General features: G+C 45.2%; 1 protein-coding gene across 1 annotated transcript in view; it reads left to right on the top strand.

Annotated features, from left to right (window-relative positions):
• Window positions 1–2,084: 2,084 nt before the first annotated feature.
• The window catches only part of ZNF274 (zinc finger protein 274), a 23,916-nt gene continuing 11,963 nt past the window's right edge, over window positions 2,085–14,037 (top strand). The window contains exons 1-4 of the mRNA XM_010857632.1: window positions 2,085–2,953; window positions 3,369–3,444; window positions 4,175–4,301; window positions 5,038–5,133. Of these exons, the coding sequence (XP_010855934.1) occupies window positions 2,700–2,953; window positions 3,369–3,444; window positions 4,175–4,301; window positions 5,038–5,133 (553 nt within the window). The 5' untranslated portion in view covers window positions 2,085–2,699. The remainder of the gene's footprint in view (window positions 2,954–3,368; window positions 3,445–4,174; window positions 4,302–5,037; window positions 5,134–14,037) is intronic.

Genomic DNA, 14,037 nt, shown 5'->3' with positions numbered 1-14,037 from the left:
GAACTGATTCAAATGCATTCTTTTTAATAGCTGAGTAATATTCCATTGTGTATATGTACCACAGCTTTCTTATCCATTCGTCTGCTGATGGACATCTAGGTAGGATGCGTAACATTTTTGACATTTTACATACGTAACAGTTAACATTCATCCAAAAATATGCTCATTTACTTCTTCATCTTCGGCTGCGCTGGGCCTTCGCTGCTGTGCGCAGGCTTTCTCCAGCTGCACTGAGCCGGCTTCTCACTGCAGCGTCCTCTCCTGTTGCGGAGCACAGGCGCTAGGCAAGCAGGCTTCAGTAGCGCGGCACGTGGGCTCAGTTTCTCCGCGGCACTTGGGATCTTCCCGGACCAGGGGTCAAACCTGCGTCCCCTGCACTGGCAGGCAGATTCTTAACCACTGAAGCACCAGGAAACCCCCCCAGAAATGTTTTTAATGTAATCAAGTTACAGCAAATTAAACAGCATTCTTAATTTGCTAAATGGCAAAAAAAACCCCATGCAATTTATTATTAAACATTGTACTAAAGTGAGTTTCATGAATCAATCTTAAATAATATACTTAAGATCACCTTTTAACCTAAAATCATGTTTTTACTCTATAGTATACAAACAGAAAGAACTGAAAGAACTTCCAAGAAGGCCCAATTCCTTAAGATGTTCAAGCCTCCATCAAATTGACCGTAAACTACTAGAAGGATCCCTAGTCATAACCAGAAGAAAACAATACGGCTAATTGCCTTGTCCTACTACCCATGGCTATAGAACACCATTTTTTTAAGCGAAAATATGAGAAAGAGGCTTGAGTTATTTAATGAATGGGGATGCTGTTTTAGCTATAACAGCCAAGAAAAATTCAGGGAAATGCATAGTTAGTGACTCAGTGCTAATATGCACAAGTCAACAGACACACTGTCTTAATTGCAACAAATAAGATGAACAATACGCAGCGCACCTGTGAATATTCTCCACAGTGGCCACAGAAATGTACAACTGCTGGAACAAGCATAGCATGCAATGGACAGGATGACTCAAACAGAGGCATAAGGCCACTGAAACCTGCTACAAAGTGGAGAGAGGATGCACTGGGCCCTGGGTCTCAGGAGAGTCCCAAGCACCAAGAAGGAGAGAGGACATCAGAGTCTGGGCCCTGGAACCTCAGGAAGATGGAAGGACACCAGATACTGGACTTTGAGGAAGACATGAGACTATTTTGTTCTGGGCTCCAAATAAAGATGAGAGTGGACTGGGCTCAAGGAAGAGGTGCACACACCCGGTCCTGGGCAGGCAAAGACTTCTCCCATTTCCTAGACATGGACACCTGGCTCACAGATGAGGACCTGGGGCAGAGGAGCCTTCCTGTCCACCCCACACCACACCAACTCCCTGATTCTCTGCTCAGCCAAACGTTAGCAAAGTTACTCTGAACCTTCTCCCCATAAGGCCCATACCTGTACTTCCTCATAGAATCCCATTTGAGCAAGAATCCCAAGTCAGTTTATGAAGACTCCCCTACTCTTGATATCTGATCAAATTCCTCACCCCTACTCTCTCTCCCAGGTGATACATCATCACCCTGGCCTGCCTTCCTTAAAACAGTCTATTAGCTTTGTCCAGCAAGAATCCCCCAGACAGGATGTCTCCTTCTCCTCATTTTCTACCCACTGGTACGGCTCCCCTTACTCCTAGGCCATAAATCCCCACTTACTCTAGTTGTATTCAGAAATGAGCTGTTCTACACTGGAGTCTCCCGCTTCCCCCGTTACAAGTTTATTGAACAAAATCTACTTCCATTGCTTTAACCTCCGTCCAGCTCTGATTTACCCGTGGACAATCCTCCCTCCACTCTGCTGCCTGGGTTCCACTTGCTCTGCCCTTCTCTTCACAACTTGAGTAGATAGTTAGTCCTGACCCCATTCCCCTCCCTGGGCCTGCAGGACATGTAGCCTCACCCTCTGCACATTTCCCTGGTGGCTCAAACCTTAAAGAATCTACCCGGATTCCATCTCTGGGTCGGGATGATACCCTGGAGAAGGCAATGGCAACCCATTCCGGTATTCTTCTCTGGGAAATCCCACGGACAGAGGAGCCTGGCGGGCTACCGTCCATGGGGTCGCAAAGAGCTGGACACGATGAGCGACTAACACCCGCACAATTCACGGCAGGCCCTTTACCTCTTTTCCTCCCAGGAGCTCGGGAGGATTTCAGTCCCGCTTTCTGAACACGTCCCACCGGCCCAACCCGACCCCTTTTCCTCTCCCTTAGGTGTGAACACACACATAGTATCCTCTTCCCCGAAACTTAGCAGGACTTTGTGCTCAGCTGTATGGGAACCTTTGGCCTGAAGTCCATCAGGCTCCTCTGTCCATGGAATTTTTCAGGCAAGAATACTGAAGTGAGCTGCCATTTCCCGCGCCAGGCGATTTTGCCGACCGAGGGATCGAACTCGCGTCTTCTGTATCTTTTGCACTGCAGGCCAACTCTTGACTGCTGAGCCTAAGGGGACCAACTTTACCGCTGCCTCAAGGCACTTCCGGCCCGCCCCTCTTCTCTCTATGTTTGGTGTGAGAAGCTCGCCCCGCCCCTCAGCACTTCCGGCCCTGCCCCTCCCATGCCTTCCCTTTCTCCATTTCCCATTCGTCCCACGCGTTGCAGCCCTCGAGGCTTGGCGAGCCTCCCTCTCAGCCTGCGTCGCCGCCCATGCAGGTGCTGGGACCCACCAGCGGACCGACTTGCCCCTCGAAGGCCTCCTCCTGTCCAGCGGGATCACCAAGGGCACTCTTTCCGCGCCCGGGGCTTCGCCTACCGCCCCGAGTTGGCCGCCAAGATCTCCGCCGCCCACAACGTGGGGTGCGCCGCGCCGCGGGGGTTTCTGGGAGTCGTAGTCCAAATGGACGCACTGACGCAGTTCGCCGGGGGCTGACAGGCGCCATTGTGTGGCGCGCGCGCGCAGGGTGAGTGTGGCGCGAAACCTGCGCCCGTCGGGGGCTGTGTTCCAGGGCTGCTCCGCGGGGAGCACCCAGTTGCGGCCCCTACCCCGCCAATCGCAGGAGCCCAGAGCCAGCCTCGTCTGCCGTCCTTCCGCCGTGGGGCCTTTAGGGCAGTGAATCGGGGACTCGGGGCCCATAGGGGCGCGAGGCGGGGCAACCCCATCCGGGCGCTTGCGGGCTGGGTAAGGCGCCGACTCCATCTGGGTGAGGAGGTTGGGAAATTGCCCCTCTGGGTGTTTGAGAACAGGTGGAGACGACTTTTTAGAGCATTTTCCGAGGTTGGAGTTAGATCTGTCATTTCCTGTAGATTGGGCCGAGGGGGCGGGGGCCTTGATCTAACCCTCACGCCCCTTCCACCTCCCAAATTCGACCTTCTTAGGACTCTGCCTACTCCCACGGGACTCGTTGAGGAAGAGGAAGTTATGGCCTCCGGGCTTCCGACGGATTGGTTCCGTGTGAGTAGAGGTTTCTTGATAAATTTCAGAGTCTACCGCTGGATTTGGGAGCGGGGGTGGAGGGGTGATGCAGGCACACGCGTTCCCTGGGGTGCCTCCAGGCCCCCTTGCATCTAGGTAAGGGGTGGGGGACTGTAGGAGGAGAGACCCTAGTGGGCAGAGGGATAGCAAGTTGCTTAGCTTTCCAAGGGAGCAAATAGAGGACAAATCCCGGGGGATTCTAATTTATCTTTTAAACGGAGCGGGGAAAGCCATTGGCAGGTGTAAGCAGAAATCAGGCTTCACTTAGCTTTCAGTAGTACTTTGTAATTAAAGCTTAGTCACTGGGTGAAGCGCGAGATGGGCATGAAGCCCTGATAGGTGAAGGTAGCAGCAGAATAGCCAGTGGATGGAGGCTAAAGGCTGAAGTGTGGTGATTTAGCTCACGGAATTCCGTAGGAGAAAGGATACACCTGATATCACTGTTGGAATCCTCAGGTTACTAAGAAGTGGAAAGGTTTTCAGAGAATGAACAATGTTTTCTGACCTCATGGGTTGTCCTACTTGCTGTGACCTGATGGGATCAAGCTTGGGTTTGCTGTTTCAAATTCAGGAACTCGTGATGAGATATCTGGAATGCTCGAGTCACCTTGTTAATTGTGCCTACATGTGGTCAGTCACCCTCCTCCTCCTCCTCCTGTCAGCATGGGTGACAACAGGCCCTAGCTGAACAGGCACCTGTGGGTTTTAGGAACCAGTGACCTTTGAAGATGTGGCCTTGGGTTTTACCCCAGATGAGTGGGGAAAGCTGGACCTCGAACAGAAGTCCCTGTACAGGGAGGTGATGCTGGAGAACTACAGGAACCTGGTCTCAGTGGGTAAGGATGGCCTCTGTGTCAATAAAGATTTGTGCTTTGCAGCCCGAATGTGGTGCCTTTGAAGTGTGTGTCTGCTTTGGCTCAGTCTGCAGGGATCTGAGTTCAAGGGTCAAGGCCCTGGAGCCTGAGGGAAAGGGCAACTTTACAAATAACTTTTGAAACTTTACCTAGTCCACCCCTCAGAGGTGTTCAATACCAGGGATGTGGGCCTATCAGGGATGTTTCCAACTGCTGATGGATGCTTACTATTTTTGTAACAAGAATTCCAGAACGTGGTGTCAGTGTCTGACAGCTCAGGTGTATCATCAAAGGCCTTGCTCCCTTCCATCTCTGCATGGTTAGCGTGAAGTTGTCATTCTTAGGTTAGCATGGGCCTGACTGATGCCAAGCATTATGTCCATCCAAGTTTAAGGCAGAAAGTAAAGCCAGGGCAGCCCTGACTAGTTCTCTTTCTATAGCTGGCACACTTTACAAACAAACAAAAATGCAATAAGCCCCCAGCTGACAAACTTCCCTTAGTGTTTTACTGACCAGAACCAAGTCCCACTACCTCCTTTACAGTCAAGAGAACCCAGAAAAGGAAGCAGATGGCAAAGGGGATGGGTGAAGTTAGCAACACTGCCCTAGACCAGAAGCCGTTTCTACCAGGGAGAACACAGGGACAGAATTGCTACAGCAGGAAAGTACTTTCTCCCGAACACAGACCCCCAAGCACTGTCTCTTTTCCCTTGGGCAGAACATCAGCTTTCCAAGCCAGATGTGGTATCTCAGTTAGAGGAAGAGGAAGAGCTGTGGTCGGTGGAGAGAGGAATTCCTCAAGACACCTTTTCAGGTGAGAACCAGGCACATGGGAGTCCTGGTGTGGGAGTCCTGGTTAGGCAGGAACTAGTGTCTTAGCAAAGGAGGTGGATGGGGAAAACCCCTAGTGGGGTGTTGTGAGGAGTAGCTGCAAACATGCTGAATCAAGCTCTGCATTTTCCTTGGCTTCAGTCAGGGGGGCACTGCTTGGCTGAATGGGAACCTCTTGCTGGTGCCAGGTTGGCAGTAGGGGCGTCCTCACCCTGCTTCACTCATGGTCTATTGCCCTTCCCTTTTGTAATCTCCGGTAACTGGTGTGTGGCTTTGGCCAGATTTTATGTAAGTTTATGTTTTGGGGGGGGGTGACCATACTCAGTGGAAACAGATTTGCATCATTCATTCACACATGCAGTGTAGACTTGACTTTTACTTTTTTCTCTTGATGGACATTCAAGTGGTTGCAAAAAAAAAAAAATCCTTGCATACAGTTTTTTGCACAATCAAGTTGGGTTTTTTGTGTAGATAGCATTTCTAGAAATAGAATGTAGAATCAACCAAGATGTAAGTGAAAAAATTTGGTACCAACAAGTTGTTGTCTTAAGTTCCTTTAAAATACATATAGCTGCGTAAGATAGATGGTGACTTATAGTCCTGTTTTTAAGGTTTACAGATCTGATAGGAAAAGATATATTCAGTTTGGTTTCTAAGTTTACAGATTATTTGTACTTTTGCTTTTGTGAGTTTTTCTATTTTCCTTTTTTTTTCCTCTGTTGGTTTGTCTTTTGTGTGTGGTGGTGGGGAGGACCCTACTATATATTATGGATAGTAACACTGCAGGTTAACAGTCCAATATCTATCTCCTACCTTTATTTAGTCTCCATAAAGTTTTATGATTTCAGATTTTTTTCTTTCAGATCTGTCTTTATTCCTAATCTAGGTTTCATGCCATCCATGGGCAGATTGTACAAATACTTTATTCTGGTACTTTTGGGTTTTGTTTAGTTGTTTCGTGTACTGGGTTCCTTGTGTAATTGGTGTGGGGCACAAGTTTTTTCAATGCCGTTTTCTGATTATTGGAACACCATCTATATCCTCTCATAGTCACTGTTTGTTGCATGCAGGCCTTCTTGGCCCCTTATGGTGCCTTGATCTCTGTCGGTATCTTAGTAAACACCGTATTACTGTACTTACTGTAGCTTTATAACAATCTTGGATAAACGGTAGGCCCTCTTTTTTTTTTTAATTAAAAAAACCTATTATTTGTTCTCAACCAGATGAATACCTACCATCAGCTTGTCAGGATTCATTGAGAAAATGCTGTTAGGATGTATATTACATTTAACTTCATTCAGAAATTTGATCAGAACTGGTCTGTCACCTTCCGGCTCAGGTGTACAAGGGGCAGGCTTTCCACGTGCGGTTAGGCATTCCCTCCATTGCTATCTTATCTGCTCAGGTTACTCCTCCCTTGCAGTCCTGCGTAGTTGCTGCAGATGAACCTATCCTGCTGCTAAATTCTTATTTGTAACAGTTTTCTTAGGTTATCATTAATTTTCTTAGTACGGAGTCATATTATTGGCAAGTATAAAGTATTATTATTTTATTTCTTTTGCATTCAAGGTAGGTGAGGAGGTAATTACATTCCTCACAGCTACTGCTTCCAAAACACTGGGCTGAGAATGTGATGATTTTAAGTATCTGGTCTCTAACTTAAAAGGGAAAGTTTCTGGATTCTGCTTTGATTCGTATCACTTTTTATCTGGATAAAGGAACAGTCATCTCACCCTTTCTAGTAAGTGAAAATTAGTAAGAGCCCCAATTTTCCCCCTCCAAAGCCCTCCAAGGTGATCATGGAGATTTTCTGATTTGAACAGTTAACAGTGACATAATTATAGATGTGCCCCTGTTGTAATATCCTGATGTCTATTAACTTTTAGGATTTCTGCATCAGTGTTCATAAATTATATTGGGGAGGTGGATGGTTTTCTTTATGCTTGTTATTTTTGGACACTTCTGTATCAGAGTGTGCTGGCTTTGTAAGGAGAACTTCTTGTGTTCCCCTTTGTTCTCTGTGCTTTAATGCAAGTGGCTCTGGAACTACCTGGAACTTTCACAGTGTCCAGCTGTGAAATCTGTACCTGGCCTGCATCTTTGGTGATGACGACCTTCCAGCCATGCATCTCTGGATGATCTAGCAGTTTCCTGAATCTAGCTGCCATGGGGGTCATTGGGCACTTATGGTTCTGCACGTCAGAAAGGCTGGCTTTTCAGGGGTGGTGTCCTAGAACAAAAGATCCTGTGTTACAAGCTAGGCCTGGGGTGATAGGTGCCTAACATGTTTATGCTTCGTCACAAAGAATCCTTTATGTGATGTTTTTTCTCCACTGTCTCCCCCTGACCTTAGAAATATTTGTAGAAGGCCCCTTGTGTCCTATGCAATATACAAAAGAGAAAGTATGTACTTGGTAGTAAGCCAAAGACCTAGTGTAATCCCTTTGATTGTAGACTCCTCCGTCTAACAGAGGAGCACCTTCTACCAACACGCTACACAGATCTAACTGGGTAAAGGCCAGTTAACTAGTGGTATGGACAGAGAAGAAAAAGAACATGGTGTAAAGCAGGGAGCAACAGGGAATTACTCTAGAGGTGGCGTCAGGGGACACTGCAGGGCGAAGATTTTAAGCCAATGCCTATAGAACAGAAAGTCGGCAGTGACGGGCAAGAATAGAAGCGAAGAGCTTCGTTTCCTGGTGCAGAAACGCCACTGGGGGTTACCCTGAGAATGGGGCAAGGGTGGCACATTCTGGGAATGGAAAGTCACCTATTAGGCTGGAAGGAAGTAACTGAGGTGTACTGATAGGTGAGTTAAGTTTGGGGCCTCCACTGTCAGGGGGGTTTGATCTTCCTTGAGTAGGTGTCTGCTGTGCTTTTTACAGCTCTCTGAGGACAGAAGGGCACAGATGCCAGCAGGCGGGGGGCTGCGGTAGTAGCAGATAGGGAAGAGGTGGTTAATATCTGCCCCCAAGAGAGTACCAACAGGGCTGGGAGAAGCTGGCTCCTCTCTATGTGAGGTGGATCCAATGCGGCCAGTTGAGTAACTGACCAGGAGGGCACAGGAAAGGAAGCTACAAAGAACTGCTCACAGGTGAAGGCTTCAAGGGATTTCTTGTGACTGTTCTTTGTAATGTATGTATTTATATGCATTTTTCATGCACACTTTTAAAATGTATCAGTATCTCATTTTTAAAATACAGTAACAGAGATGAGATGGTTGGATGGCATCACCGATTCAATGGACATGAGTTTGAGTAAGCTCCAGGAATTGGTGATGGACAGGGAAGCTCGGCGTGCTGCAGTCCATGGGGTCGCAGTCGGATACAGCTGAGCGACTGAACTGAAAACAGAGGTGCCACTACTCTGGACTTTTTGGCATTGGTCAGTGACATGGAGTCTGGTAAAGGCCAAGACTTTTGAAGGGTGGAAATATGTTTCTTTGGCTTTTCTTTTTATGTTGAAATAATTTTAAGCAAACAGGTGAATCATACAAAGAACTACCTAATAGCTTCCACCTAAATTCACATATTTTTGCAACTGTACCATGTCCTGACTGGTTCTATTAATGGAGTATGAATAGGAGGCGACTTAGAAACACCCATGTAAAGGTCTGTGAAGCCAGTGGCATGCCCCTGTCTGAGGTCCAGGCAGTGCATAAAAACATGGGAGTCTGAGGTGTTTGGAATGGCCTGCTTACTGTTAAGAGAATATCTCCTTCAGTGGTCCCTTTCTCCCAGCGCTAATGTAGCTGTGCCTCTCCTCAAGGCAGAGAACGAACTGAACAAAAGCTAGGCCTCACTAATACAGCCCAGTTTGCATGTGTCTTAGCTCTCCATGACAGCAAAAATGGCAGCACAGACAGTGGCTGAAGTAGAAAGGAACCTGGGTAAATGCTTAAGACATGGAATTAATCTTCAAGAAGGCACTAATTTGAAAAGATGCTGTGAAGATAAGTGTGGAGAAATATTTGATGGCACTCACATCTTAAGCCTTCTCACTCAATGTTCTTTCAAGAAAGTATTACCTACCATATGTGTGGCTTGGGTGGAATATCTTGAGACATAATCTATATAGATTCAAACATTAGGGACAATGCAATGGAATAAAGACACTATTTTGAAGGTCATGATTGTAGGAAAGCTTGCAGGACAGTTACATTTTTTTTGGTTTGTCAAGAATTTAAGCAAAAGAGCCCTGCAAATATGAATGTGGCAACTCAAATTAGTATAGACATTAGTAGGAAAAAAAGGCTAGTACAAGAAGATTGTATTGTTGAGAGGAATAGAAGGAAATTCTTCTCAAGATTTTTTGTGTAGCCTGAGAGGACTCACATGGGCTATAAAACCAACATGTGGGGGATGTAGGAAATTATTCGTTTTATACAAAGGATAATTCTTTCAGGAACAAGAGTAAATATGTTTAGTGTGAGAAAACCTAGTTTTAGCTCAGCTTACAGAGGAGACTCACATGGAAAAACCTCAAATGGAGGAAGTCCTTTTCATCATGTGTTTTTCAATATGAGAACTCAAACGGAAGAAATCCCAGGAATCATAGCAGGAAATGCTTATAGCCTGATTTGAGAGAATTCATACTAGACAAAAAATTCCAGTTGTATTCCGTTTGGAAAAGTTCTTACATCAAATCATTGTATCTGAGAACTCTGAAATCACAGGGAAATAGTTGCTGCGGAGAGGTTTCATAAACAGCTGTTTTCAATATCATAGAAGTAGATATTGAAGAGTGTCTGAGAATGTAATCAATGTTAGGCATGAGGAGTCACAGAACCCACTGACCAGAAGCCCTTCAGTAGGAGTCCTCATTGTGTTCAGCATCAGAGGACTCATATGAGAGCAGATTCTCAATGTAATCTGTGCAGGCAGATCATTCAGCTTAGCTCTCCCCTTGTTTGACAGAACAGAAAAAACAGACTGAAGAGACCCACACTGAATAGTACAAATGAAATGTCTCATTCTGTTTTTACACCAGATTGTCATAAGAAAGACAAACTCTAAAACCTTGATCACATTAGGACAGCTATCCCTTGATATCCATGGGGGATTGTTTTAGGACTCCTACAGATACCAAAATCTAGATGCTCAAGTCCTTTATATAAAATGGTGCAGTACAGCGCTTGCTTCGGCAGCATGCACACTAAAATTGGAACAACACAGGATTAGCATGGCCCCTGTGCAAGGATAACAGGCCATTCGTGAAGCCCTCCATGCTACTTTAAAAAAATACAATAAAATTGTGAAGTATAGACAGATGTGAAGGGTCAACTGTATGAATATATAGTAAAACAGGTTCTGTTTCTCCAATTTGGATTCTATTATCTTATCTGAACATCTAGAACAAATGTTAAGTAGCACGAGTGAGCCCGGCATCCTTATTTCAGTTTCCTTCACATGTCCCCAGTTGCTAGGAAATAACTGACGTTACAGCTCAGGAAACCGTTGAGTGAATAAACAGTTGGAAAAATTACAAGAGATGAGGAAATCTTCAAACAGGAGAGTCTGAAGACTAGGCCAGGCTCCAAGAGGATGATAAAATAAATCTTAAAATAGTGCTACAAAGAACTTTGAAGTGGTCACATTCCTGGGGACAAGGTCAAAAGTCTATAACCTTGAATGGCTATCAAACATGTTTTGGCAGGAATCCAGCCTATCACGGTGTGGTCACATACTGTGCAGTCTTTATTCAAGAATACTTCATGTTCTCTGTTACCATCCATTTGCTCTCTAGGACCCATGTAACCTTAATCCTATATTCTGAGGACCACTTTCCCTAGCGTCTAGGTACAGTCTCCAGAGTAATTTCAAGACCCGAAGTGCTTAAACTATTAACTGAAAAAGAAGGAAAGTAAATGAACTAAGCATTGGACTCAAACCTTTTTTTGAGGAGAAAAAAAACTAAGAGTCCTGAGGAAAAATAAGATAAAAGCAGTAGTAAGTCAGAAATGAAGAAGAAAAAAAGAGCCCATTTTCTGGATAGATAAGAATAAATAGGTGGCAAGTTAAAAACCTATACAGAGAAAAGAAACTATGTAGATATTCAGCAATACATGTTCCCATTATAGTGTTTTAAACAACTGTCAAAGAATAAGCCTGCTAGGGACTTCCCTGATGGTCCAGTGGTTAAGACTCAGCTCTTCCATTGCAAGGGGTGTGGGTTCAGTCCCTGGTTGGGGAACTAAGATCCCCTTGCCATGTGGTATGGCCAAAGAATGAAGAATAAGCCAGCTTTATGTACTGATATGAAACAATCACCAAGAGATATTTGTTTCTTACAAATATATACCTTTTAACATAGATAACGTGAACGTGTGAAGTGAAAGTGTTAGTCACTCCTGTCCGACTGCAACCCATGGACTGTAGCCTGCCAGGCTCCTCTGTCCATGGAATTCTCCAGCCAAGAATACTGGAGAGGGTAGCCATTCCCTTCTACAGGGGATCTTGCCAACCCAGGGATCAAACCTGGGTCTCCTGCATCGCAGGCAGATTCACCATCTGAGCCAGCAGGGAAGTCCACCTTAACGTATATAAAGGTGTACAGACATACAGGATACCAATGTCTTTTTTTCCCACTTAAAAATATACATGCAAACATACACCAGGTATTAATATACCAATTGTTACCAATGGGAGAATATAGAAACTATAGGATGTGATTGTCTCCAGAGAAGGAAATTGGGTGGGAGGGTGACCTTCCACTTTCAGAGGTCCTGCCAGTAACTATGCTCATAAAATGGAAGACTGTCATCTTCATGCTGTGTCACCAGCTCCTGACATAGCATAGGTGCTCAGTAAGTATTTGTTAAGTACAGGAACGAACAAACAATAAGATGGAAAGATTTCTGGAAAAGTGTAAAGTTGGCCCAAGAGAAATGTTAAAACCAACTTTTTCTTAAGAACAAAGTAGATAATTAGTTGTATCTCTGTATTAACCCAGGCAGTGAATATTTTCTAGCTTCCTATTAAAAGATAGGTTTCCACAGAACATGAGCTACTCAATGACAGAACACTAGGTGCTTTGTTAACAGGTTCTTTCTGCAACCTATACATAGCATTGTTCTCACTAAAGCACAAAATGAGAAAAATATGAAAAGGAGAAAATATCTGTAGCTTGTAATAATGAACACCTATTTTATCTATTTTTAGATAACGTGTTTAAAAAAAAAAGTATCCTCTGAAATAGAGTTGAGCACTTACAACAGAGTATAAAATACAGAAACTTAATACTTGTGGCTTAAAGCAGAAATAACCACTTCAACATAGAGGAAAGACTTTGTTATTGATACTTTTTTGAAATGGAACCTAAGAATAAATTGGTAAGGAATGAGCAGGCTCTGTTTGGAGAAGGTTATGTTAGAGGGCCATGTAAGACTTAAGTATGTAAAAACACTGACTTCTTTTGAGGGGTTAAAAGGCTAGAAGTGCATGAAGTCCCTTTCTTAAGTCCTATAATTATTCCAGCCAGCAGCCCCAGAGAAACTCCACAGCCCCATTCATCCTGTGGGAGCATGAAGGCAAGTCCCTGACCTGGCTTGTCTGGGAAGAAGCAGGTGGGGGTTTAAACCAAGGTCCTCTTATCCCATGACCTGCTTAGGCTCCCAAGTAAAAGATGGGAACTTTGCAGCAGCGGCTGTCTTCCCATGATAACTTACAGATGGACACAATTTCAGTACCAATGAGATTTCCTGAAATTTGAAATATGGGCAAGCATAAGCCTTTGAAAGGCCCAATGTCTTGGTGCACTGTTCATCAAAGCACTTAGAAGCTCTGCTGTGTCAACAAATACTTCCTGAACAAACCTGCCAAAATGCCAAGTCCTGTTATAGGGAAGGGTCACCATGATAAACAGGGTGGAAAGGCCCCTGTCTCACTGGGCTTATACTCATTCCAGAGAAGCTACTAGCCTGTGTTGCTGAGTAAATGTAAACCTACTAAAACAAACTTACCAGTTCAGTTCCTTAGTTGTGCTGGCCTTTCAAATGTTCACTGGTCACTTGCAGCTAATGGCTACTACATTGGACAGTGCAGATCTGGAATATTCCCTTCACCAAAGAATGTTCCACTGAGCAGTGCTGTTCTAGAGAGGGTGGAGAGAGAAATTAATGAGCCAGATACTTAAAGGTGGCAATCAATGGTATGAAGAAAAATGAAACAATATAGAGTATATATATGGGGAAGATACAGGAATGGGGAAGCATGGCTGGGCAATACTAGTTTAGAACTGGGTGGGAAGATAGCTCCTAGATGACATCTGACCTGAGAGCTGGATGGGGAAGGAGAAGCAGAGATGTTAGGAAAGACATCACCTGGCAGGCAGGTAGCAAGTGCAGTGACTTCTGGATGAGACACTCTTGGGCACATTTGAGGAAAAGATTGTAGCTATGTGAAGCCCTCTTTGGTATAAAAGGCATGAAAGAACAGGGTTTGGTTCCCAGGTGCTCCCTTCTGCAGATTCTTAGCCTCTCCCAGCGTGGATCTGTGTTAAAAGTTGGTCACTTGCTTAATGGGGCTGGGGTGTTGTAAAAGCCCAGGTAGGCCCTTGGAGGGTTTCATGAAATGGTAGCTGCTGTTACTGATTTGAAGGCCAACTGTGTAACGATCATCAACAGCTTTGGCACATCCTCCTCTGGGCTTGGCTTAGGAGTTTCCAATGCATGAGACCCAGTTAGCAGCCTCAGCAGGCCAGTGAGGGGAGACACGTTTAGAAGGTGATGTAGCAAGATGTCCAGAGCTGAGGAGTAAGAAATGGGGAAAGGACGAGACAGGATGAGCTGAGGGCATCCTAGACAAAGGGAAGGTGCAACAGGGATGAGGGGAGCTGCCCCTGCACCCTCAACAAGCTCGCAGAAGGACATTGTAATTAGTTACTATTA

Source organism: Bison bison, unplaced genomic scaffold, assembly GCF_000754665.1.
Source record: "Bison bison bison isolate TAMUID 2011002044 unplaced genomic scaffold, Bison_UMD1.0 scf7180017864383, whole genome shotgun sequence".
NCBI lineage: Eukaryota > Metazoa > Chordata > Mammalia > Artiodactyla > Bovidae > Bison > Bison bison.
Note: the sequence above shows the minus strand (reverse complement) of the source record. Positions and strands in the feature narration are given on the sequence as shown.